The 24,167-nt window shown below is 62.8% G+C and overlaps 2 protein-coding genes across 2 annotated transcripts; both read left to right on the top strand.

The window, feature by feature from the left end:
• Positions 1-4,232: 4,232 nt before the first annotated feature.
• On the top strand, positions 4,233-14,056 carry LOC115352068 (peptide methionine sulfoxide reductase MsrA-like). The gene is given in 9 exon segments (XM_030039724.1): positions 4,233-4,269; positions 4,445-4,567; positions 5,439-5,507; positions 5,641-5,729; positions 5,731-5,761; positions 6,350-6,454; positions 6,799-6,899; positions 7,653-7,861; positions 13,939-14,056. Coding segments are annotated over 9 exon segments (882 nt in total).
• A 4,436-nt stretch (positions 14,057-18,492) lies between these two features.
• ID3 (inhibitor of DNA binding 3, HLH protein) lies at positions 18,493-20,164 on the top strand. The gene is made up of 3 exons (XM_030039864.1): positions 18,493-19,060; positions 19,279-19,350; positions 19,616-20,164. Exons 1-2 carry the CDS (start codon positions 18,740-18,742, stop codon positions 19,333-19,335), a joined length of 378 nt encoding a protein of 125 aa, XP_029895724.1. The 5' UTR covers positions 18,493-18,739; the 3' UTR covers positions 19,336-19,350; positions 19,616-20,164.
• The last annotated feature ends 4,003 nt before the right edge of the window (positions 20,165-24,167 follow it).

The following is a 24,167-nucleotide window of genomic DNA, read 5'->3' as shown; positions in this document are numbered from 1 at the left end:
TGCAGCTCCTGGGGGCCCTGCAGCTCTTCCGATGCCCGGTGGATGCCTTGGGAGAGGGGAGAGACCAGTCCGATCCGCTGCATCCATGCGTACGAGGGAGCACCCGTGTCCTCGGACCACTGGAGATGAGTGGGGTGCAGGGGTGCCGAGAGCCCAGAGGAGTTAGCGTTGTGCCCAGAGCTGGCTTGGGGGATGGCATGCGTCCCTGTGCATTTACGGATGAGATCCTTTATTGACCAACTGGTCCCTTCCCCTCCCGGCTGCCCTGGGACAGCCCCGGCCCTGCAGGTCACCTCCCACCCCAGGGGCTGTCTGGTGGGGAGCCAAACAGCAAGACGCAGTCTGTCCCCCAGCTGGACCCTCTTTTTGGGGCTTGCAGGGTGTTTAACGGCTGTCGTTGGTTCCTTCATCCAGGCCTTGCTTTGGTGGCAGGGAGGGGATGGAATGCAGCACCTGGTCCTGCCCTCCCTGAGTTTCGGGTACCAGGGATGGGAATGCGAAGATCTGGGATGAGAAAGGAGCATGTTGCCTGTGAGGACATCCGTCCAGGTGCTCGGTGTCTCCGCTGCCCTTGCTGCTCTCCAGAGGGCAGGGGGTACCCCAGGCTGCTGGGGGGAACGGGGTGGTTGGGGCGCACAGGGCCCATGGGACGACAAGGATGCAGCAAATGTGGCTTCATGCTGCCGAGGCTGCGAGTGGGTCCTGGGAGAGATGCAGGGCTCAGCGCCGAGCTGGCCTGGCTGCAGGGACGCTGGCAGCTACGAGCCTTGGGTGAGACACCGACAGCAGCAAATCCTCGGTGGTGAGACGCTGGTCCTGGGCGAATTGCTTGGCAGGGGAGAGCAGGACATGGGGAAAAGTAGAGTCTCCTTGTGCTCTGTGCAGGAAAAGCAGCAAAAAGTATTCTCGGAGGGAGAAGATGTCAGCTCTGCTGCAGCCTGTGGTGATGAATGGGTTCCTGGATTAGTCCTGGGGGAGCTGTAATCCCGAGAGCCCAAAAAGCATCTTGCTGGGACAAACACGGATAAACCTGGAGCTGCAGGAAAGGCCAGCTGAGGTGGGCCGGGGCAGCGATGCTTTCCCTCCTAGGAGTGACTTATCCAGCCCTTCTTCAGCTCCAGGGGCTGCAGTGGGTAAAACCTCCATCTGAAACATGGCCCCCAGGAGCGTGGGGCATCAGTGGCTGCTCCGGGCTTGGAGTCGAGGTGGGAGGGTGTATGCCAGAGGCGGCTGGAAACACGGGAGAAACAGCGGCTCAGTGGGAATGCCGGGGCTGCAAAACCATCTGGGCAAAGTTTGGCTGAAAAAAATGCTGGAGCAGTCACCGTGTCTCTTCCCCCATCGGTGGGGAGCTGTGGGGAGCAGCCGGGTGGGAAGCTGGCGGTGCAGGGTGCGGAGGGGCTGGGTGGTGGGATGGGGACCGATGCTTCCCCGCTGCTCCTGACTTGCCAGGAGAAGAGCTGGGTCGATCGTTGTTCTTGTTCTCCTCTTCCCCGGCTAATGAAGGCTCATTAAGGGCTTTCAGCTTCTCCCTTCCTCCAAAATGTCCTCTGTCTGTGTTCCCCCTTCCCACACCATCAGTTCCAGCACCTCTGAAGGCAGCAGCACCCGCTCCTGGAGAGAGAAAATATTGGAAGGGTCCAGGTTTGGCGCTCTGTGGGTTGGGGGGGGGGGGGATTTGGGAGGTGCCCTGGGCCTGCACCCCCTCTCCTGGGCTTGCATCCCAGTCCCTGGCAGAGCTGGGGGGGGTCAGGATGGGGGGCAGCTTGGGGGTCCTGGTCTGCCCTGATGGTCTTGGGTGGGACTAGATGGAGTCGGGGGCAGCCGGTGGGCTTTGGGGAGCGCAAACAGGGCTGTAGAGAGTTGGCGGGGAGATGGGGAGGCTGGAGGGATCCAGGGGGAGGGGGGAGAGGATGGCTGGGGGTGCCAGCCCCCTCCCAGCCCCATTCCTCCCTGAGGGTCCGGCAGCGTGTTCCCTTACCGGCCCGTGGCAGCAGGGTGCTGCTGCTCAGGCTTTTTGGCATCTCCCCGCTCCTCCTTTGGCGAGCGCGCGCCCCCCAGCCCGGGCCAGCCCCCCCTTTGGCATTCACCATGTGCCTTAATTGTGTGACGTTAAATCAAGGTCCGTGGTGAACATGAAACGCTGGGGCCGATGGCTGGGGGCACGCAGCGGTGGAGGAAAGTCCTGGGGTCCCTGCTCCATCCCCAAACCCTCATCACCCCCCTCGGCCCCGGGACCTCCATCACCCGCCCTGTGCTGGGACCAATCTGTTCCCCCCCCGGAGCGGGCACTGGGGGGACAAAAGTCACAGCAGATTAGGGGACTGGGACTGCCCCCATCCCCTGTCCCTATAGAACTCTAGATGCATCCGTACCCCCCCCCCCAGACATGATCCCTATAGGGTTACCATAGGAGCCCTACACGATCCCTCTTTCTCCTCTGTGTAGACCCCCCCAGAGACCCTCTCTGCCCCATAGTGCATGGCCCTGGGGCTGGGATGAAATGGGGGGGCCCACAATACAGATGCACCCCCAGATTCTGCCCCATCCTGCATCCTTCAGGCCCAGCTGGGAGGTGGCTGCTTGACCCCTCTGTGCAGGATCTGGCCCCCAGTGCCAGGGCAGCTATTTCTGAATGAGATATAAGGCAAATCACCCCCCGCCCCAGCAGCCCCCCCATCCCCAGCTGTCCTCACCTCCCCCAGGTTTTGTCAAGTCATCCACACCATCCGAGCCATGGAAACCTGGGGGGGGGGTCTTCCTACCGGCTTAAACTCCTCAGCAGATCAGTCTGGGGGGGATATGGGGGGGCTGGGGGCTGCCTGGTTGCAGGGGGATGGTGAGGTCCTGGAATATCAGCTAAAGTGAGGTGAATTTGGGTGCATTTGAGTGGGTTTTGGAACACTGGTCCTAAAGGGGTTGAGGGGTAGAAACCCAGTAAACCCTCATCTGCTCTATTTCTACAGGGCATTTAGCATCAAAATAGTTGAAATGGCTGAAATTGCCTCAAATGCCCATCCTATGGCCCAGGCCTTTCTCTGCCCCCCCCCTCCAGGCCAGGACTTGGTCCCAAACAGCAGCAGGTAGAGGCCTCACAAACTCAGCACAGGTAATGCCCCCTCCCCACCAGGACCTGCCCCATCCCCTCCTGGGGACCGGGATGGAACCGGACTGGAGCGATGAGGGGGGGGGGACAGACCCCAGTTTCAGCCCTGTGTCCCCCCTGGGGGCCATCCCAAGTACACCCCAGTAAATGCCCGTTTCCACCCGTGGGTTGGGTGGGGGTTTTTTGGGGGTGGGAGATTTTTTCAGTTAAATATACCCCCCTCCCTCCGGCCCCCCCCCGGGGGTCGTGCCCGGGCAGCACCGTGTGTCCCCCGCTCTGCCCCCCCCCCCCCCCCGGGGTCACCCCTTGTCCCCTGCCTGGGGCCAGGCCAGCGGGGTGGGAGGGATGGGATGGGATGGGATGGGATGGGAGGGATGGGTGGGTGGGATGGGAGGGATGAGAGAGGAGGGATGGGATAAGAGGGAGATGGGATGGAGGAGAGGGGAGGTGTAGGATGGGATGGATGGGAGGGGTGGGATGGGATGGGAGGGGGTGGGAAGGATGCGAGGGGAGGTGTGGGAGGGGATGGGATGGATGGGAGGGATGGAGTGAGAGAGGAGGGATGGAAGGGGAGGGGACGAGATGGGATAGAGGGGTGGGGAGGTGTGGGAGGGGATGGGATGGATGGGAGGGGTGGGATGGGATGAGAGGGATGGGATGGTGGGGTGGGATGGGAGGGACGAGAAGGGATGGGAGGGGAGGGATGGGGTGAGAGGGGTGGGATGGGAGGGACAAGAGGAGAGGAATGGGATGGGATGGATGAGAGAGGTGGGATGGGATGGGATGGGTGGAATGAGAGGGGATGGCTGGGATGGGAGAGGATGGGGTCAGGGGTTAGAAGGATCTACCAAGGGACCACGCATCGGGCTGTCACCTGCCCGGGTCACGGCTGGGCAGTTGCGGGGGGGGGGGCTGCTTTTTGGCAAAGGCTCAGGTTGGGGTTAAACCCAACAGGTTTGGGGACAATTCCTCGCGTGGGCAGGTGAGCCCGAAGTGGGGATGGATTCGGATGCGGTGCCGTCTGCAGGCCCTTGGGCATCCCCGGCTGGAGATGAGCGGCTGGAACCCCCCCCCACCCCACAACCCCCTCAGCCCCCGGGGTGCTGTCCTGGGGACCAGCGCGGCCATGGGGGTCCGGAGCCCCACTCCTGAGGGAGATTTTGGTGGGGCAAAGCGGGGGGCTGGGAGGGACCCTGGACAAAGCGGAATGTCCCCTCCCGTGCCCCCCCACGGTGACCCCACTCCTGGAGCCAGGCTCTGCCTCCCCAGCCTCCTGCACCCTTCTCCCTCCCAGTGTTCCCAGTGCCCTTCCCAGCACCCACAGCTCCCTCCTCCCAGTCTGCAGGGGCAGCAGGCCTCGGCGGGACGTCCCGTCTTTGGGGGGGCCGTGGTGGGTGCCGGGGGTGCTCCCCAGCCCCGCCGAGGCTCTGCTGGGCAGAGCCCAAAGGCCGCCTGTGGCAGGTACCAGCACAGGCATTGGGCTGGGCTGGGGGGCGGTGGGGGACTCCCTGGGGGTAGGGAGAGGGGGGTGGCACCCTGCTGACCCCCCCCCCCACGCACACCCTTGTGTGTTTTTGGGGGGCTGCTCCAGGGGTGTCAGTGCTGGGGGATGTCGGTGGCCTTGTCCCCAGAGCAAGGAAAGGTCCAGGGCAGGGCCCCATCGCTGGGGTATTTTGATCCTAGTGGCCCCCCCCCCCTTCATGATCACCCGGACGTGTCTGGGGGTGCTGGGGGGGGGCCGGGCTCCTCTGTCTCCCCCCAGGAATGCTGTAACCCCCTGGTTTGCTCCCAGGGACCATCCTCGCAGGGAACCTGTGGGGGACACGGAGGGTCTGGGAGCCCCAGAAGGAGGAGGGTGAGAAGCACGGAGGGTTTTTGTGCTCCACAAGTGTCATGAGCAGCCAGGTCTCAGCTTCCCTTTGCTGCTGGCCGGGGGGGGATGTCTAGGAGATGGCAGCCTGGGGGGATGGATGCCCCCAGCCTCCCCTTCCAGCCCCCCCCCCCAACCCTGGGCAGGTTCCCCCTGGCCAAAGCATCCGTGGGGTGGGGGGTACATCCCTGGGGCAGGGGACATGCCCACAGGGTGGGCAGCACCAGGCAGGGCACGGGGTACCAGAGCATCCCCGGGGGAAGGTGACAGCCCCGGGACCCCCACGTGGGCCAGGTTGGGGTCAAGGTGACTATGAGAGGAGACGGGCCAGAAGCCAGGTGGGCCAAGGAGACGGAGGGGATGGGGACAGGGTCAGTGACCGCTTCTGGGGGGGGGACACAGGGCAGAGACAGCTGCAGTTCAGGATGAGCTGGGGGTCCTGACCCCATGTCCCCCCTGCAGCCACCCACGCCGTCAACGGGAACCCCACGGTCCCTTCATTCCCAGCGGAGACACAGATGGCAATTTTTGGTGAGTGGTTCCCCCGTGACAGGGAAGGGGGGTCCCGGCAGCCAGGGCTGCCCCCAGGACCCCCCCAGCCCAGCTCACCCCTCCCCTGAGCGAAGGCAACCAGCTGCCCGCTCCCTGCCTGTCCCCCCCACAGGCATGGGGTGCTTCTGGGGAGCGGAGCAGCTCTTCTGGAAGATGCCGGGGGTCTTCTCCACCCAGGTGGGCTACGTGGGAGGCTTCACCCCCCAACCCCATCTACAAAGAAGTGTACACAGGTAACGAGGGGCTTCTTTCCTTCTGTGCCACGACGGGCACCCCCCCAATGTCCCCCGCACCCGCAGTGGGTTGATGTCCCCATCCAGCATCGCAGCGTGTCCCACAGCCCCTGCCTTGCCCTGGCCTGGGCTCCCGTGGGATGCTCTCTGGTGTCCATCGGATGCTGATCCCCCTTGTCCCCCACCCCAGCCCCCCGAACCCCCCAGCCCCGGACAGACGGCTGCCCGGCTTAGCTGGGGAACATTTTGCGGAGGATTAGCTGTCTGCAGGAAATATTATTCCGGCTGCTGTCTCCAGCCAGGGCTTTATCCCAGTGCAGGGGTGGGGGCCTGGGCATCCCACCCCCACCAGGCACCCGGGGAAGGGGGTCCCGGGGGGTGAGCGGGTGCTGCAGCCCCTCCGTATCCAGCTCCCTCCCTCCAGCCCTGCCGACGCTCCTGCTTTGCACAAGTGTCACGAATTTGCCAGACCTCAGCTCCTAGCAGGAGGGTGCATCAGCCGATGGCCCCCCCCCGCCATCCCGGGGTGGTGGGATGCTGGGGGGGGCAGGAGGCCACGGTGAGGGGCTGCCCCTGGTAGCGCTGCAGGGCTGACGGGGCATGCCGAGGTGGTGAGGGTCATCTTCAATCCCTGGAAGCTCAGCTACAAGGAGCTTCTCAAAGTCTTTTGGGAGATCCATGACCCCACACAAGGTAGGGACGAGCTGCCGGGGCTGGGCAGCGGCCATGGGTCCTCCTGCAGCCCTGGGGCAGCCCCAGAATCCCGGTCTGGGGGTCTTAACCTCAAATGGGGTCCAACAGGAGGTCCTTGGCATCTCCATCCCTTGGTGCTGGATGCAGCCGGAGGCTCGCAGAGACTTCCCTCGCTGACCCCTTCAGCAGGACGCCTCCCCCCCCACCCCAGCTCTGCAGCTATGCCTTGCCCCCTGTGCCTCAGTTTCCCCATCCATGGGTGAAGGCAGTGCCCACTGCACTGTGCCCGGTGGGGCCAGAGGGTGCCCCATAACCCCCTCCTGGGTGCTGTTCCCCCCCCCCAGGCATGCAGGAGGACCTGAGCACCCAGTACCGCTCCGTCATCTACACGCTGGGCCCCCAGCAGCAGGCAGCTGCCCTCCGCAGCAGGGAGGTGTACCGGCAGGTAGATGGGGACACCGGGACCCCCCTGGGGACACCGGGACCCCTCCTGGGGACACCGGCCACCACCGGTGTCACCTGCCCCATCACACCCTGGGGGGGGGCCACTTCGTGTCCCCTGGCTTGTCCCCGTGTCCCCGGCATTGAAGGCAGGGTGGGCGCAGCGGCCAGCCCCACACGTCACGGCTCCCACCCCCCCATTGCCCTGTGCCCCCCACCCTGTCCTGTCCAGTCCCATGGGTGCAGCTGGGTGGCATGGGGGGGGGTCTTTGGGCTGGGAGGGGGCTCGCTGGGATGGGCAGGGACCCCCATGGGCCCCTGCCTGGGGGTGGCTCTGCCCCAGGGTGGGGGGCTAGAGGGGGGGAACGGGGGGGGGTATGGGAGGGACTGGAGGGTCCATGGGGCTGCTGGAGCAAGAGGATCTGATGGTCTGAGCCGGGGGGCAGGGTCGGGGGGACCGTGTCCGTGGGATTGTGTGGTCCAGGGAGCCGTGTCTGTGGGTCTGGGCAGCCCGGGGGGGCTGTGTCCGTGTGTCTGGCAGTCCGAGGGGGCCGTGTTCGTGTGTCTGGCGGTCCGGGGGGGGCGTGTCTGTGTGTCTGGCCGTCCGGGGGGCCTCTGTCCGTGTGTCTGGCCGTCTGGGGGGGCCGTGTCCGTGTGTCTGGCAGTCCAGGGGGGGCGTGTCCGTGGGTCTGGCGGTCCAGGGGGCCGTGTCCGAGTGTCTAGCAGTCCGAGGGGGCCGTGTCCGTGGGTCTGGCAGTCCGGGGGGGCCGTGTCCGAGTGTCTGGCGGTCCGGGGGGGCCGTGTCCGTGGGTCTGGGCGGTCGCCGGGGCCGCCGGCGGGCGAAGGCTGCAGCCCCGCGCTCTCCCGCCAGGGGGCAGTGCCGGGCCGCGCCCGCTCCCGGCCGCCAGGGGGCAGCGTCGGCGCAGGTAGCGCGCGCCTGCACGGCGCGTACCTACGGTACATACGGTACGTGCGGTACGTACGGTCCGTACTTACGGTACGTGCGTGCGCACGGGGAAACGCGGGACGCGCGGCCCGCACAGGTGCGGGTGGGTGACACACGGGGACCGAGGGCACAGGCGTGGGCGCGCACAGGGGCGTGCGGCACACGCGTACGTACACCTACGAGCACGCACAGGGCCGTACGGCTCCCATACGTACACATACGTGTGTGCACAGAGCCGTACAGTTCACATACATACACATACATGCGTGCACAGGGCCGTACAGCTCACATACGTACACATACGTGTGTGCAGAGGGGTGTGCAACTGGCATACATACACCTACATGCGTGCACAGAGCCATACAGTTCACATACATACACATACATGTGTGCACAGGGCCGTACAGCTCACATACGTACACATACGTGCATGCACAGGGTCATACAGTTCACATACATACACATACATGCATGCACAGGGCCTTACAGCTCACATACATACACATACATGTGTGCACAGGGCTGTACAGCTCACATACATACACATACATGTGTGCACAGGGGCATGCAACTGGCATACATACACCTACGTGCACGCACAGGGCCGTACAGCTCACATACATACACCTACGTGCACGCACAGGGCCATACAGCTCACATACATACACCTACATGCATGCACAGGGCCGTACAGCCCACATACATACACATATGTGTGTGCACAGGGCCATGCAGCTCACATACATACACATATGTGCGTGCACAGGGCCGTGCAGCTCACATACATACACATACATGCGTGCACAGCGGCGTGCAGCTCACATACGTACACCTACATGCATGCACAGGGCCATACAGCCCGCATACATACACTTATGCGCGTGCACAGGGGCGTGCAGCGCACACAGGTACCCACAGCACACGTAGGTACGTACATCGTGGCTGGGGGGAACGCTCTGTGGGGGCACTCACTGCCTTTGGGGGATGCCCTGGGCCACCTCCTGTCACCCGTCCCCAGGCCACATCCCTCCTGTCCCCCGAGTCCCCAGACCCGTGCCCCTGGCCTGGGCGAAAAGGATTTGGGGAGCACGTTCCTCCCGTGTCCCCTCGGCCTGGCGCTGCAGGGACAGCGATGAGGGACAGCCCCCGTGCTGGCTCCCAAAGGGTTAATGGTCCCCATGAGCCCAGTCAGAGCCCAACTGGCCCTAGGTGTGTGCTGGGCGGGGGGGGGGGGGGTAGGTAGGGGGGGGGGGGTAAGAGGGGGAGCAGTTGGGGGGGGTGCCCCACTGGTGGTGATGGAGGTGGCTGGAGTGGGCAGGTGGGCTGAGCGTGGCGTTGTGTCACCCCTGCCATGTCTGTAGGGTCCCTGTCCTTGGGGGGGTGTCGTGTCCCCCCCCACCCCCCCCAGCAGCAGGCAGCCTCCGTCTCCCCGCTTCTCAGGGGTGAGGGCTCCCAGTGGCCAAGTCCCACCTTGTCCTGGGCAGACTGGGTTTTGCAAGGGTGGAGGGACAGGGATATGGGGCAGGAAACCCAGATGGTTGTGTCCTTCCCCCCCCCCAGTTTTCCCAGTAAAAGCCCCCTCAGGCTCAACACCAAACCCTGCCCCCTCCTAAACCCTCTGCACCCCTCTGGGGGAGCGACCCCTCTGCCTGGGCACCCAGAGCCCCCCGCACCCCCTCCCACCCCGGGTGACAAGGACATCTGTGAGGCTCACCCACCCTTCCTCCTCCTGCCCTGGCTCCCCAGTGGGTCCCAGTCCCTTTGGCTCAGGGTACCCTCCTGGGTGGGGGTCCCAAGGCCACCCCCACCCATGACACAGGCAGCCCGTGGGCCCCACGCACCCACCCAGCACCCGGGAGCCTGGGCTGGGTCTGGCTGGGGACACCTCGGTGTCCCCAAGGAGGGTCTGTGGGTGGAAACCATCCCGCAAGGGATGTTTTGGGGGTGTCATGATGCGTCCCCCCTGGGGCAGGGGAGTCCCTGTCTCAATGTCCCCAACACAGGCAGATTTGGGGGCCGGGTTTGGCGGATTTACAGTGAAAAAGCTGACAAGAAATGAAAATAAAGCTGAAACGCCCCCAAAAAAGGTTGTCAAGGATGAGTGAAAGCAGAAAGTGAGATGCAGCTTTCGGGGGGGTTGCGGGGGGGTGTGACAGGGCCCGGGGGAGCCCCTGGGTGCCACAGGTGCCACATGCCGGGGATCTCATGACCGTCCCTTGGCCAGCGCTGGCATCCCAGCTGGGTGCTGGGTATCCCCTCCAATTCCAGGGATGGGGGCACGGCTGGGTGTTGTCCTATCCCCATGACACAGGGCGTGAGCAGAGCCCGGCATGGGGCTTGTCCCCAACCCCACGGTGGCGGGGGGGACACGGGGACTTTTTTTTTTTTTAGAAAGTGAAGTTCTCTGGGTCAACGGAGAGCGAAAAAAAATAAATAAAAGCAGAGAGAAAGCGAGCGCAGGTCGGCTTCCGGCACCTGGCCCCACAGCTGCCGCATCGCCTGGCTTTGAAGAAGGAGTTAAAGAAGAATGAAAGCCGGGGACAGGGGACAGGGGACCCTGGCCTTCAGCCTCACGCCCCCGCATCCTCCTCATCCCGCAGGAGGTCGTGGGCGCCTGTGGTGGGGTTTCAGGGGGGCAGATGACTGGAATGGGGAGTGCTCAAATCTGAGGATTTTTTAGTTATTCTTTTTTTTTTTTTTCTATAAATCCCCAGCTGCTGGAGTCAGGGGATGGGACGAGGAGAGGGGCCAAAAGGATAGGGAAGCATAGAGAGATGTCCCAGGGGACAGGAGGTGACAGCCACATCTCCCCGGGGTTTGTCACTTAGGCTGTGACAGGCACGTGGGCTGTGGCAGAGCTGAGGTGTCCCAGGGGACGGATCCTGCCCCCCCCCCCCGTGTCCCCATCCCCACTCGCCAAAGTAGGGTACGTAGCCGGGATCGCACCCACTGGCTGCTGCTTTGCGCCTTCCCCAGGATCCACCACATCTCCCTCCATCACCCCCCCCGGGATTTATTCTCCCCCCCCCCTTTGTCCCTTGGGGTGCAGGATGAGGACAGGAGCGCTGAAAGCTCTGGGAGGATGGGGTGATGTTGGATTCTCTGATGTCTATTAGGGTTGAGCCAGGTCTGAGCTGTCTATTTGTGTGTGCCTGTGTGGAGAGGCAGGATCTGTCCCCAGGGTGCTGGGGGGGGGCGGGTAGGGTGGGCAGAGCTGGGGGGGGCATAGGGGCACCCATCCCTGCAACAGGGAGAGACTCTTTGGGTCAGGCTGGATTTTGGGGAGGGGGGTGAGTGGGTGATGGGGGGTAGGGGGAGAGTTTGAGGGACCATAGTGGGGTATGTGGGGGGGCTATGTCGGGGTTTGTCCCCCCAGAGACTGAGGGACAGCATGGGGGGGTCCCACAGCTCCAATGGGTTTGGAGGAGCACTGGGACATACCGGGGGGGGGGACGACACAAGCCCCGTGTCCCCCCTTTCCTGGATGGAGCCCTGCAGGGATGCAGCTTGAGGAGAGGAGATGGGGGGGCCCCTTCTCATTGTCCCCCCCCACTGCCCCTCACCTGGCACCTGCTCTGGGCTGATGGAAACTCTGTGTCAGAGGAAGCGGAGAGGGGGCCGTGCTCCCAGCTGGGGCGGGGGGGGGGACACCCAGCTGTCCCCCCCAGCGCCTGTGCCGAGGGGCTAAGCTGCCCTGGCCCCCAGCACAGCTGGGATGAGTTGGGCGGGTCTCAGGCCATTCCTGGGGGGGGTTCCCAGCAGAGGAAGGGTACAACGCTCAACCCCCCCTTTGTCCCCCAGCTTTGCTGCCTGACACATTTCACCTCCTGCTTAAACCCAGCATGGCTGCGCAATCCAAGGACCCCCCCTGGAGGGGCGGGGGGGCCAAGCTGGGGCTCCCCATCCCCAAATCCCAGCGCTGACCCCATCCCTGCCTCAGTTTCCCTACTCAGGGTCTGAAAAGCATCTCCTTCCCCGCTCTGGGGCTGGAAAACCAAGATCCAGGACTGGAAAGATACGGTCCAGCCCCGAACCTCCGCCAGCATCCGAATCCTAAGGGGATGCTCGGATCCCATTCCGAGAAAGCAGGGTGACGGGGGCGCGGGGGCCGGATGAGCGGGGAGGTCGGGGAGGGGATGCTCACGTGTTATTTATACCAGGGGAGGTATCTGCAGGGCTCTTCGCCGAACGAACAAAATAACAATTCAGGCAGGTTTGAAAAGCGCCGAAACCACGACAGGAAACCCAAATTGTACAAATGCAGATGTGAGTGGAAAAAGCTCTTGAGCTGGTTGCTCTGGCTTTCACCTTCGCTAAAAATAAAGCTGCCTTATTAGGGGCCGATGGGGGCCGAGATAAAACATCTTTCCTCCCCCCACCCCATGTTTTTCCGTGGGGGGGGGGGGGGGTTGTTCCACGCGATGCCGTGGGACGTGGCTTTCCGGCCGTGCCGGGGGTGATGGGGATGGATGGCTGGGCCAGAGGCTCGTGCCATTTTTTTGGGGGAGGATCTGGGGGGTTTTAGGGTGCTGGGTGGGGAGGGTCAGGTTTTCTGGAGGGGGGTGGGGGGGACAGTGTGATTTGGGGCTGGGCAGCGCGGGTTGGGGGGTGTGATGAGTTGTAACAGTCTCTTTGGGTGTAATGAGGCAGCCTGGCAAAGCCACATCCTGCAGCGCGGCAGGACCCGGGGGGAGGAATCCGGGGGGCTGAGAAAGGGAGGGATTTGGGGGGGAACAGCAAAACCCCTCCTGGGACCTTCCCACCTCCCTCCCCGAAACAAGGGCTGGGGCTGCCCTTCCCCGTGCCTCAGTTTCCCCTCTCCGGACCATCCCAGGGCTGAAGCACCCCACCTTTGCGAGGGGGGGGGTGGGGGCTGCGGTGAAGGCTTTGGGTGCCTGTTGCCCCCCCCCTGCCACCGCACCCCGGCCCCGGGAGGATATCGTGGGAGGTGGGAGGTGCTTTTCTTGCCACCCCGGCGGTGGTGGCAGCGGGGCCCGGGCTCCTGTGAGTCACCAGTGTCCCCACACCTGCAGCGGCCGGGGGCTGCGATAGGGATGCTCGCACCTGCGGCCTTCGCACCGCCCCCCCCCCAGCCCCATCCTCCTCCTCCTTTTGCAGGGGAAATGATGGATGCAATGGGGGGGGGGGGGAATCAAGGGGGTGGAGGGAGAAGGGGGGCAGAGCAGGGGGGGGGGCTGAGCACCAAATTGCGGGTACACCCGCAGCGGTGGCACGGCACCCACCCTGCCGCGGGCACCCACATATAGCCGTGGATCCCCCCCACGCCTGGGGAGGCGGGGGGGCTTACATGGCACAAGCTGGCCTTACACCATGGTTGGCCTTGGCCCCGTTGGGGTAACATGGGGGTGTGATGCTCCAGCCCCATCACAGCACTGGGGATGCCCTAAAGGGTTTGGGGGGGGGCGGTGTGGGGGTAAGACCCCCCCCCCAGGGGTGCAGATGGGACATGCGGGGGCTGCTGTGGTATCAGGCCTAGGGTGGACATCGGGGGGTGGGGGGGGGAAGCGGGGGGCTCCGGCCGGCCTTGGGGGGAGGCCGTGAGAACGGCAGCCAGGGCTGGGGGGGGGGGCAGCGCAGGAAGCGCCGGGGGGGGCTGGCTGCTCCCGGCTCCCCCAGATGCGCCCGTGAGATAGGGCGGCAGGAAGCAGCTGCAGGGAATCCCGGTGCTGGGAACGGCCGCTGCCGCCCGCCTGACGCCCCCCAGGCCTGCGGGACCCCCCCGGCCGCCCCCCAGGCCTGCGGGACCCCCCCGGCCCCGCTGCCTCCCCCTGCGGCCGGGTACCAGCCGGGGATGCTTCCCAGTCTGCCGGCCTCTCCGCTCCGAGGGGTTGGGGGTACCCAGGGTTTGACCCGGAGAAGCAGCTCTGCTTCCCCGGAGGAAGCCACGGTTCCCTCTGATCCTGCCGGTGCTGCGGGGGCCGGAGCTGGAGCCATGGCCCTGCTCCTGGCCAGGCCTCGGAAGGGAGGAGGGGGTCTGGGGAAACTGAGGCACGGCTGCTGGCTGGGCAGCTGGCCAAGGCTGGGGTCATGGACCACCCCTTCTGAAGGGATGTGTATGCTCCTCTCCCTCCCCCAGGTGCTCTGGAACAAGCCTTGTGTTCACTCTGGCCCCTAATGATAACAAGCAGGGAGCGCCCTTTAGCCCGCAGTGCTGGATGCTGCCTGCAGGCTCAGTCGGGCCGGGCTCGCCCTGAGCGGCTGTGGGACTGGACGCTCAGTCCCTGCCTCGGGCACGGGGGCCGAGGGGGTCCCCGGGGCTAATCCCCTGCACAAACAGCTGCACATTCCCCAGGGCTGGATCCGGTCTCCTAGTGACAGGCTCGGCGGGGGGGGGCTCGCTGCCCCTTTTTGGGTGCCTGCTCCCAGCAGTGCTCCTCCTTGGTTCCCCCCCAGTTTTCCTCTCCATTTCCCTGCACATCTGGCTCCGTGCATGACACAGACCGGAGCCTCTGGTGCTGTCTGGCTCTCGCTGTGGGTCCCTGCGGTGGGTGAAGGGGTAAACTGAGGCAGGGGGCAAGGCGAGTGGCCGGGGCTGGGCTCCTTCCCACGTGGGCTGCAGTCAGCCTCGTGTCGCTGATGGATATCCATCCATGTCTGGCAGCTCCAGTTTATAATCCCCATTTATCCCAAAACACCCCAAATCTGGGACATCGTAGCCCAGGACGGGGCTGTCACCGCAGCCACGGGGACCCCGAGGGAGGCCGGGTTTACCAAACCACGCTGGGACTTTTCGGCACGTCCTCCGTTTGACCAACAGCCAGAGCGAGACCACGATGCCCATCCCTGCCCGTCCCTGCCCATCCCGGACCCGATGCCGGGTCGGGAGCACTCGGCCCTGGCGCAAATTGGGGCGCAGGGAGAGCCGGCACCCCGGGGAGGAGTGCGGTTACCAAACCTCACCGCGCGGCACAGCCCAGCGTGGCACCGGCTGCCTCCCCGTGCTGGATACGGCCCTGGGGACAAGGTGGGAAGGAGATTTCAGAGCTGGTTTAAGAAGCCAGAATCCCTTTTTCCCCTTGAGCATCCATCCGGATTTCTTCTCCAGCACCAAAACTCCCTCGGTCACCGCCGTGCTGTGCCGTGCCGTGCCATGCCGGGTGGGTGCCCGGGCTGGGTGGTTGGCTTGAAGCATCTCCAAAAATCGATGAATTAAAGCAGTCGCTCTGAGCTCTCACTCCCACGTTGTGCCGAGCCGGAGCACGGCTGACCAGGTCCCCCAGCTTCCCTTGCTCCCGAAGGATCCTGAGGGTCTCCGAAGATCCCAGGAAGACGGGATTTATACCCCAGCCCTATCCCGAAAGCGAATCCAGATGACCCCTGGGGAAGAGCCCTTCCCTTTGTAGCTGCCTTGGGCGCTCTGCCACGTCTCCGTTCCTCCCCTCTCCCGTCCAAATCCCTTCCCCGCAGCCAGCGCTTCCAGGCAGCCTCTGGCTTCCAAAACACAAGAAATTCCCCCAAAAACGCCAACGCCATCCCCCTGGGAACACCGGGACCCCCATGCTCGCCCTCCCTGCCCTGCGGCAGCCGGGCTGAATCCGGCCCTTTCCACTCGGCTTTACGTCCTTCACATCCTGCCACCTGTACCGACTTATTTAAGGAAAAAAAAATAAATATATCAAACCAAACCCAAGCCCGAGGGGTGGATTTTTTTTGGGGGGGGGGTCGGCTGCTTGTGAACCCCCCCCCCGAGCGTGTTGAGCCACGGGGACCTCCGCAGATATTTGCAGCGTGGGCAAATCGTACGGGATTAACGACCTGTCCCCGGGAAAGGGGGAAAGGTTGCGGGGAGCGACGGCTGAGCCGTAACGGGGGGATGACACGGTGACCCCCCCCCCGGGGACATGGGGAGGCTTTGCATCGTTTTGGGGGGGCTTGCCGAGAAGGGTAAAGCCCAGCTCCTGCTCCTCCTCCTCCTTTTATTTTTTTCTTTTAATAAAACACCCAGTGTGGGCCCTTTTCACCATGAAATCATCGCGCTCCGGAGCATTCGCGTTCCCTTCCTCCCCCCTTTTCCCTCCTCCGTGCCAAAAAATCCGCTCCCCCCCCAACCCAGACACCCCAAACCCAGAACCGACAGCCGGCCGGCACCCCAAAAGCGTGAGATACACCCCCCCTCCCTTAATTTGAAACCCCCAGGAGGTGCCCCAAAGCTGGGGTGATGGGCAGCTACCACCGTCCCCGCTCTCCCACCTCGCTCGCGCTCTCGGGGTACCCCACATTTGTAACAACCCCCCCCCCCCCTAAAAAAAAAAAAACCAAACCATTTTCAAAGCCACGCTCGGCGTGGCCGTGGCGGTGTGTGGTGGTAAGGGGGGGGGCGATGGGAGGGGGGGGGGAAGGTTGCCTTGGCCACGCATCCCTGTGTGAATGCATGACGTGCGCAGGGCTGGCGCCAGGCTGTCTGGGGCCGGGAGTTAGATCAACACAGCTGGAGGGCCCGGGCCACAGCTGGGCAAAGGCAGCGGGTCCCGCCGCCCAGGCAGGGCCTGTGGGAACCGCCGCCAACAAAACCCCCCTGCAAACAAAAGCTCCCCCCCCCCCACCTCCCCAAAGCAGCCTTTCAGCCCCCCCCCCCCCCCGCCCCGCTTCAGCCTCTTGGGAAATGGGAGGGGGGGTGTGCGGGGGGGGGTGCAGATGGGCATGGGAAGAAGAGGGGATGGTGGAGATGGTTGTTGGTTGGTGTTTTGGGGGGGGGGGGCCTTAACTGGGTAAAAGAGCGTTTTGGTGGTTTGAAAGGAGTTTTAAAATGTTTCGTAAAGGTTTTTTTTAGTTTTGTAATTTTTTTTTAATTTTGTAAATTTTTTTTATTTTGTAAATGTTTGTACTTTGTAAGTTTTTTATTTTGTATTTTTTATCTCGTAATTTTTTTATTTTGTATTTTTTTACTTTGTTTTTTTTTGTAATCTCTTATTTTGTATTTTTTATTTCTAAATTTGTTTTGTAATTTTTTGTTTTGCAATTTTTTATCTTGCAATTTTTTACCTTGCAACTTTTTCCCTTGCAACTTTTTCCCTTGCAACCTTTTCCCTTGCAGTTTTTTTATCTTGCAGTTTTTTACCTTGCAGTTTTTTTACCTTGCAGTTTTTTATCTTGCAGTTTTTTTACCTTGTAATTTTTTTTTTTAATTTTTAAAATACTTTAAAAAAAAATTTTTAATTTTTTTTTTTCTCATTTTTTTAAGAGGGGGGTCCTGGTTGTTGCGGCTTGCCCCGGAGCAGGTCAACAAGGGTAATTCTGGCTTTTCCCAAGCTGCCACCCTCCACACGGAGGCGATTTCCCAGGAAATTAGTGAGGAGGGTGGGGGAGAATAAAAAGGCAAAAAAATAATCCAACCCAAAAAATGGCTGGATGCTGGTTTTGGCGGGGGGCGGAGGAGGTTGGGGGCCATCGAGCAGCCCCCGGGCTGGAGAAGAAGCGGGGAGAGCGGCTGCCCCCCGGCCTGCGGCCCCCAGACCCCCGAGGGGGGGGGGGCAAAGGAGGGAAACAAAACCCAGCGCCACCGAACTGGGATTTGGGCAGATCTGGAATAAATTGCTGCTTTGGGCAGGCGTAATTTGGTCCAGGTGCCTCTGCCCCCCCCCCGGAACCCCCATTAGCTGGGACCCCCGGGTCCCAGGGTGCCCCCCACCCTCCGGGCTGTAACGTCCCTTTCCTGCACTCACCCCCCCCCCGTAACCAAAACCTATGGAAATTCCCCCAAAAGAAGACTGGGGGGGGGGGGGCATTGCCCCTTGATTTTAACAGGGATTCACAATCTGGGTGTCGTGGGACTGTCACCCCCCCCCCCAGGGATCCCTCCATGTGCCACCGCCACCCGCTGCGGTGACACCCATGGGCACCGACCACCCCAAATTGCTCCGGCTTCGGGTTTTTTGAGGCAGCGACGGTTTGGGGTGGGGGGCTGTTTGCCCTCATCCCCCCCCTCATCACTTCTACTGAAATACCCCCCTTGCCTATAAATCTCCTCTCCCCCCTCTCCAAAAAATAAAAATAATAATAAAAAAAACCAACCAACCCCAAAAAACCTCCAGGCCTCTCGCAGTCGCTGACCTAAATCTGGTTTCTCCATCGTAACCTCAGTTTTACCGCAATTAATTTTTTTCTGCTGGTCACAAGATAATTCCTGACGCCAGAAAGTCTGGAGGTCAGATGAGAAGCGGATTGAGGAACAGGGCGGCACTAATTTCCTTACGAGATCGCCCGGTAAAAACTTGGGGCGGGGGGGGGGGGGCAGAAAAAAAAAAAAAAAAAAAAAAACCAAAACCCCATCGTGCTGCCTAAAAATAAGGGGGGATTCATTAGGGGGGGTGGGCAGGTTGGGGTGTCCAAGGGGTTTAGGGGGGGAAGTCACCCCCCCCCGCCAAGGGGGTGGTTTGGGGGTCGGTTATGGGGTGGGGAACCTGCGTGGTCGTGTCGTCCCCGTCCCCGTCCCCCCCCATTAAGGCCACCCCGGCCACCAAGGGTCATTTTTTTTGGGGTGGGGGTAAGGGTGGGGGGGCGGCGCCTCTCGCTTCATTTAGATGCAAGGGTGGGGTTTACGGCTTCATTTACATAAAAGAGGTGGTGCTCCCGCCTCGTTTGCATAGAGGGGGCGTGGCCCCGCCCGCTGCCTATATAAGGGGCGGCGCGGGGCCGTCCCCTCCCCAGTGCGCCAGCGAGGTCCGAGGGTTCGAGACTCCGGGGGGGGGTGATAGATCCAGGGCTCGGGGGGGTCCAGGCTTTGGTGGTCCCGGTGCTCGGAGATCCCAGCAGAGCCCCAGCCGTCGCGGCACCCACCGACACCACCACCGGGCACTCTTTCTTCCCTCTTCCCCCCCCCCTCCTCCCCTTCCCCTCCCCTTCCCATCCTGCATCCCCAGGCGAGCTCTAACCCCACCATGAAAGCCATCAGCCCGGTACGATCCGTCCGGAGTTGCTACGAGGCCGTTTGCTGCCTCTCGGAGCAGAGTCTGGCCATCGCCCGGGGGAGCAACAACAAGAGCCCGGCTTTGGAGGAACCCATGAACTTACTCTACGATATGAACGATTGCTATTCCAAGTTGCGGGAACTGGTGCCGGGCATCCCGCAAGGCAGCAAGGTGAGCCAGGTGGAGATCCTCCAGCATGTCATCGACTACATCTTCGACCTCCAGATCGTGCTGGAGGAGGGGGCCAAGGGACGCGACCCCTCCTCCGAGGCCACCCTGCTCTCCCTTAAGGTAAGGGCTGCTTTAGGCTGGGGCGGGGGGGGATATGTTGGGTTTGGGGACGGGGGACGGGACGACGACACGGAGGGGACATGTAGGGCTGGGGTGGGTGATGCCCGGCCCCGGGTGCGTTGGGGGATGTGGGGGGGTCGTGGTGCGGTGGGGAAGGGGGAGGGCTGGGGACCCCCCGCCGCCGGGGTGGCCCTGAGCCCTGTCCCCGCTCTCCGCAGGCGGCCGAGCTCGCCTCTGAACTCTGCTCCAAAGACGAGAGAAGTTTGTGTCACTAACGGCTCCTCCATCAGGTGAGTGTCCCCCCCAATCCCCCATCCCACCCCCTAACCCCCCCCCCCGCACTCACCCAGCACCAACATCCCCAGGGGACCAACACCAGCCCCAATACAACGCTCTCCCCCCGCTTCGGGCGACCCCCAAATCCCCTTCCCCAAACCCCAAATTAACCCAACACTAATTCTATATTTTTTTTTTTCCTCCCTCCCCCCTTTCTCCTCCTCCCCCCCCCCCCCCCCCCGTCTCCCTTTTCTTCTCTCTCCTCCCGGTGCCAATTAGCAAACAGGCAGCGAGTGTCGGTTCCTGGTTCGTTATCAGCCGGAGGTAAATAGCAGCTTCCTCCGTGGCGCCGGGCTGTCTGCGACCTACCGGCCCCGGCATCGCCTCCCCCGGGCCCGGGCACCGCAGGCGGGGAGCGGCTGGTCCCGACCCCCCCCCATTCCTCCATCCCTCCACCGCCAGCATCCCGGCTTTAACAGGACTTTGGACCCGAACTTCAAGGAGATAACTTTTAATGATAGACTGATGAAGAGGCGGTTGTCTGTATATTTTTGGATTATAGCAGCGAGTCCTTTTTTTAAAGGTGTTTCGTGGGGTGGGGTGGGAGTGGGGGGGGGAATTAGGGGGTTTTGGGGAGGGGGGGGACATCCTCGAGTATGAACCAAACTCTCTGGGGCTGCGGCCTCGTGTATTGTGGAGCTCTATACTAGAGTATTAACGTTTTGTACCTTTTGTGCAGGAAGGTGAATTTCTGCGAACATGCCTTGTACTTGCTTTATAAACTTTTTATAAAAGTTACCATTTTTACATAATAAAAAAAAAACCCAACAGGTCGTTTTGAATGTTTTTCTCCATCCCTGGGGTGGAAGGGAGCTGGGGTGCGCCCATGGGTGGGAGACCAGCATCCTGGGGGTGGGAGCCCCCGAACCCTCTCGTCGATTGTAACTTCTAGGGTTACGGTAGGAATCTCATTAATTGTTTAATAGCTTTGAAATGTCAGCTCAGGTATGGGAGGAATTAACCCTAGGCTGCTGTCTCCCGGCTGAGGTGTCTGCCAGCTATTTTGGGTGCTGCTCTGCTTATCTGATATGGAAGGAGTGAAGAAGCTGCTGAGCCCCGGGGACCATCTGGAGGTGTAGCTGGAGCCCTGGGAGGGGGGGAAAAGATGCTTTTTCCAGCGGTTTCTACTCTCTGCCTTGCAAAAAAAGGGCTGCCCGGTGCCCTGGGGCTGGATTTGAGCTTCTCTTGGGCTGGAAGGGGTGATGCTGGTCCCCCAGGATATCCCCCCCGCCAAGGGAAGGGGAGTTTCTGGGCTGCAGCTGCCCTGGCTCTAATTAGGGTTGTTCCGAGTCTTGCAATTCCCCAGGTGGCATCCACACTGCACACCCCTGCCTGGCCTGGAACCCCCCCCGGGGGCTGAGGCCCGGGGGGGGCAGGAAGGGGGGGCAGCACCCTGGGGAAGGGGTGTTGGGAGCAGAAATGCCTTTCCCTCCCCTCGGATTAATGCTGTGGTTTCCCTTTGGCCCCGGAGCAGATGCGACCCGCCGGCCGGCTCAGCTGCGGAGCCCCGTGGCTGCAGCACAGCTGGGCCGGATCCTGCTCCCTGGGGAAGGTGCTGGCCTGCCTGCAATCAGGGTCAGGCCTGACTGCTTTCCCCCAGGGTTAAAATCCCCCCACCTGTAGCACCGTCTCCTCCATCCCCTGTGCTGGGCTTTGGCTTTGCTGCTGTGGGCTCGGCCAGGCATGGCGTGGGTGCTTGCCCCGTGGTATCGGGGTGTCCCCGGGGTGTTGCAGCCTCCAGGTGAGCTGGGTCAGGGGCTGCAAGATGGGAGGAGGAAAAAGGCAGGAGGGGTCTTGGAGCACAGGGTGGTGCAAACCTTCCTCCGCGTGCACCGGCTTCGGCCCCCGTCCCTGCGACGGCCAACGTGAGCTCGGGGTGCAGCTGGCACCCACCAAGCACCCCTTGTCTGTGGGCATTTCCATGGGGAAAAGCAGCACGTGGGCCATCCAAAAAGCAACAGCCGGTCCAACGGGATCACGAACCCCTGGGAACATCCCTCCCTCTTCCCAGCTTGTTGTCCCAAGGGCAGGTTACCCTCTGGCACCCACGGATGGGGTGACAGGGGGCTGTCCCAGTGCGGCTGGAGGCAGGTGAGGGTGTTCAGCTGGAAACCACAGCTTCTGGGAACCGAGCTGGTGTTATGCTAATGGCTAAAAATAGGCTTTTGCCATCTCCACTGGGTTTGGCCTTGGGAGGAAAAGCCGAGGGGTGGTTTAGGGGCGAGCATCCCCACGCTCACCCCAGTGTCGTGGTCCTCCAGCTAGTGCCAGTGCTGATGTGCCAAAGGGATTTAATTGGGGTGGGTGGGAAAAGCGCCCTGGGAATGAGCCGGGGCATGGGGATGGGTCTCAGTAGCTGCAAAATGGGGCTCCCCATGGTGTGAGCACCCCAGCTTGCAATGGGTCCCCCAGCTGGGGTGATGGCGGTGGAGATCCTGGACCTGTGGGAGCAGTTAATGAGCCCAGTTTGGGGCTTACTGGGAGAAGTGGGGACAGGCACTGGTGGGGTGGGAGAAACCAGTCCTGCTGGGGCTTTTTGGATGGAAACAGCACCAGGGAGGAGGAGGGGGACTCCTGGCCCAGGGGAGCGGAGGTGGCCCCTGTCCCCGTCCCCTCGCCGGGGGGGTCAGGGCAAGGGATTCCCTCGGCCAAGGCCGGGGGCTGCGGCTCCCCGGGGGCTGCGGGGTTTGGCAGGACGAGCATTTGGCACTGGATCCCGGGAAGCCTCCCAGGGCCGTCGCCTCCTCTCCCGTGGCGGATGGATCCCGGCGCCTTTCCTGGAACAGCCGCCCTGCTGTTCCCAGGCCCCGGGAATAGCTGGGGGGGGGGACACGACGGAGAAGCCTTGCCTGGACCCCCAGCCTGGGCTGTGGCATGATACCGATGCTTTCCTTGGAAACCCTGGTTTAAAAAAAAAAAAAAAAAGAAAAAGAAAAAGGGAAAAAACACAACTAAAAATAGATGCCGTTGCCCTGCCAGGGCTGGGATTTACCTTGCGGGGCAGACGTAGTGCAAGAAATGCCCCCCCCCTGCCCCCAGCCGAACAAACCAGGCTTGGCTTTTATCTTCCCAACTACATTACACGGGTGCAAAAAGATGAGGCAAGCCAAAAAATAACCCCAAGGGCGGGGGGGGGGGGGGGGGGGTGAAGGCCAAACGTCCCCCAGCCGCTGTGCCGGTGGCCGGCCAGGCCGGCTCGCTCGCCTCTTGGCAAGAGCGGGAGTCTGATGCAATCGGCTGCGCTGACGGAGGCCGCGGTTCCCCACCTGTATTTGCCATTGTGTGCCCGGAGCTGTTTGCAGGTGTTTGCTGGCGCCGTACTGTCTGAGCCGCACTTCCCTCCTCCTCCTCCCCGCTGCCTGCCCCGGCCAAGGCCTGGGCCCCCCCCCCCCCCGCTTCTCCGGCTCCCCGGCTCCCCGCCAGCCGGCCGCCGCCTCGCTGGGACGGATGCGACGCTCACACGCGTGGCCTCAGGCGGGCGCGCACGGTTGGGCGCGCTCACGCGTGGGATCGGGTGCACGCGTGCGCGCTCGGAGGCCGCGGGTACGTGTGCGGGGACTTAGCGCGGGTGGACGCGTGCGCCGGGGCGCACGCGGGTACGCACGCGTGGCTGCGCGCGCTTGCACGCCTGCGGGCACTCGCACACGCGTGCCCGCGCGCGCTTACACGCGCGCGCGCGCGCACGCATTTGCATGGGCGCGCGCTTATACACGCACGCTTACACACATGCAGACGTACGTAGCCCGATGAGGGCACGCACGTGTGTACACACGCACGCTCTGGCAGACACACGTGCACACACGCCCACAGCAAGGCACCGGCTGCACGTGTGCTCCTCCGAGACACGTGTGTGCGCACGTATATATGCACTAATGCCCATGGGCTGCAACAGGGGTGCAACACACATGCACCCACTCAACAGGAGCACACGCATGCACACACGCACATGCGCGCACATGCACACACACGCGTGCACACCCTGACCCAGCCAACAGGGACACACATCCACACGCGTGCACGTGCACAGCACCCCAAATCCAAACGCGCAGCCCCCCCCCCAGCACCTTGGCCCCCCACCCCAGGCGCCGTGGGTTTCCTTCCAGCTCAGGAAGCCGCTTTGCCCAGGGGGGGACCCTGCGGATCTTCCAGCTCCTCCCGGCCCCTGGCCTGGCTCTGTGGGTGGGGATGAGTCAGGGCTGCCGGTGTATTTTGGGCTCTGCTGGGGATGGCACCCAAACCAGCCCCACACAACCCATTGGCCCCATCCTGCCCAGCATAGGGCGTTCCCAGCGCCCTTGACACCCTGCTCATGCCTCGCCCTGCTCCGGTTCCCACGCCAGCGCTGAGTGGGGAAACTGAGGCACGCTCGGGATTTCCAGCGTGGGGAAGGGGTGAACAAAACCTCAGCCTCCCCCACCATCCTCCCAGAGGCCCCCAAATTTCCTGTGGCACCCTCCACCCCAGAGGCTCCTAATTGCCAGACCAGGAGGGTTCATCCTGCAAACCGAGCCATGGTGGAGCTCAGTATCCCCTTGGCTGGAGCTCCAAGGGGTGCTATGGGATTGGGGGGGGGCTGCTCCTGCCCCCTCCCTTTAACAGGGAACAAGCAGGGTTGTCCCCCCTCATTTTACAGGTGGGGAAAGCAAAGCCCCCTCCCCACCCCCCTGGAGACCACCCAGCATCCCAGCAGCCACCCCACGTACTCCTGCCAGCCCCTCGCCTTCCCTTTCCCACGCGTGACATTGGGGCTCTGTCCCACGGAGGGACCAGG

The sequence above is a fragment of the Aquila chrysaetos genome, chromosome 16, assembly GCF_900496995.4.
Source record: "Aquila chrysaetos chrysaetos chromosome 16, bAquChr1.4, whole genome shotgun sequence".
NCBI lineage: Eukaryota > Metazoa > Chordata > Aves > Accipitriformes > Accipitridae > Aquila > Aquila chrysaetos.
The sequence above is the reverse complement of the archived record's forward strand: the minus strand, read 5'-3'. Positions and strand labels throughout refer to the sequence as shown.

Excerpts from the sequence above, each read along its gene's own strand:
- ID3 (XM_030039864.1), top strand. The coding sequence starts at position 18,740 with ATGAAAGCCATCAGCCCGGTACGATCCGTCCGGAGTTGCTACGAGGCC. Across the intron at positions 19,061-19,278 it reads CCACCCTGCTCTCCCTTAAG|GCGGCCGAGCTCGCCTCTGA; the intron begins GTAAGGGCTGCT and ends CGCTCTCCGCAG.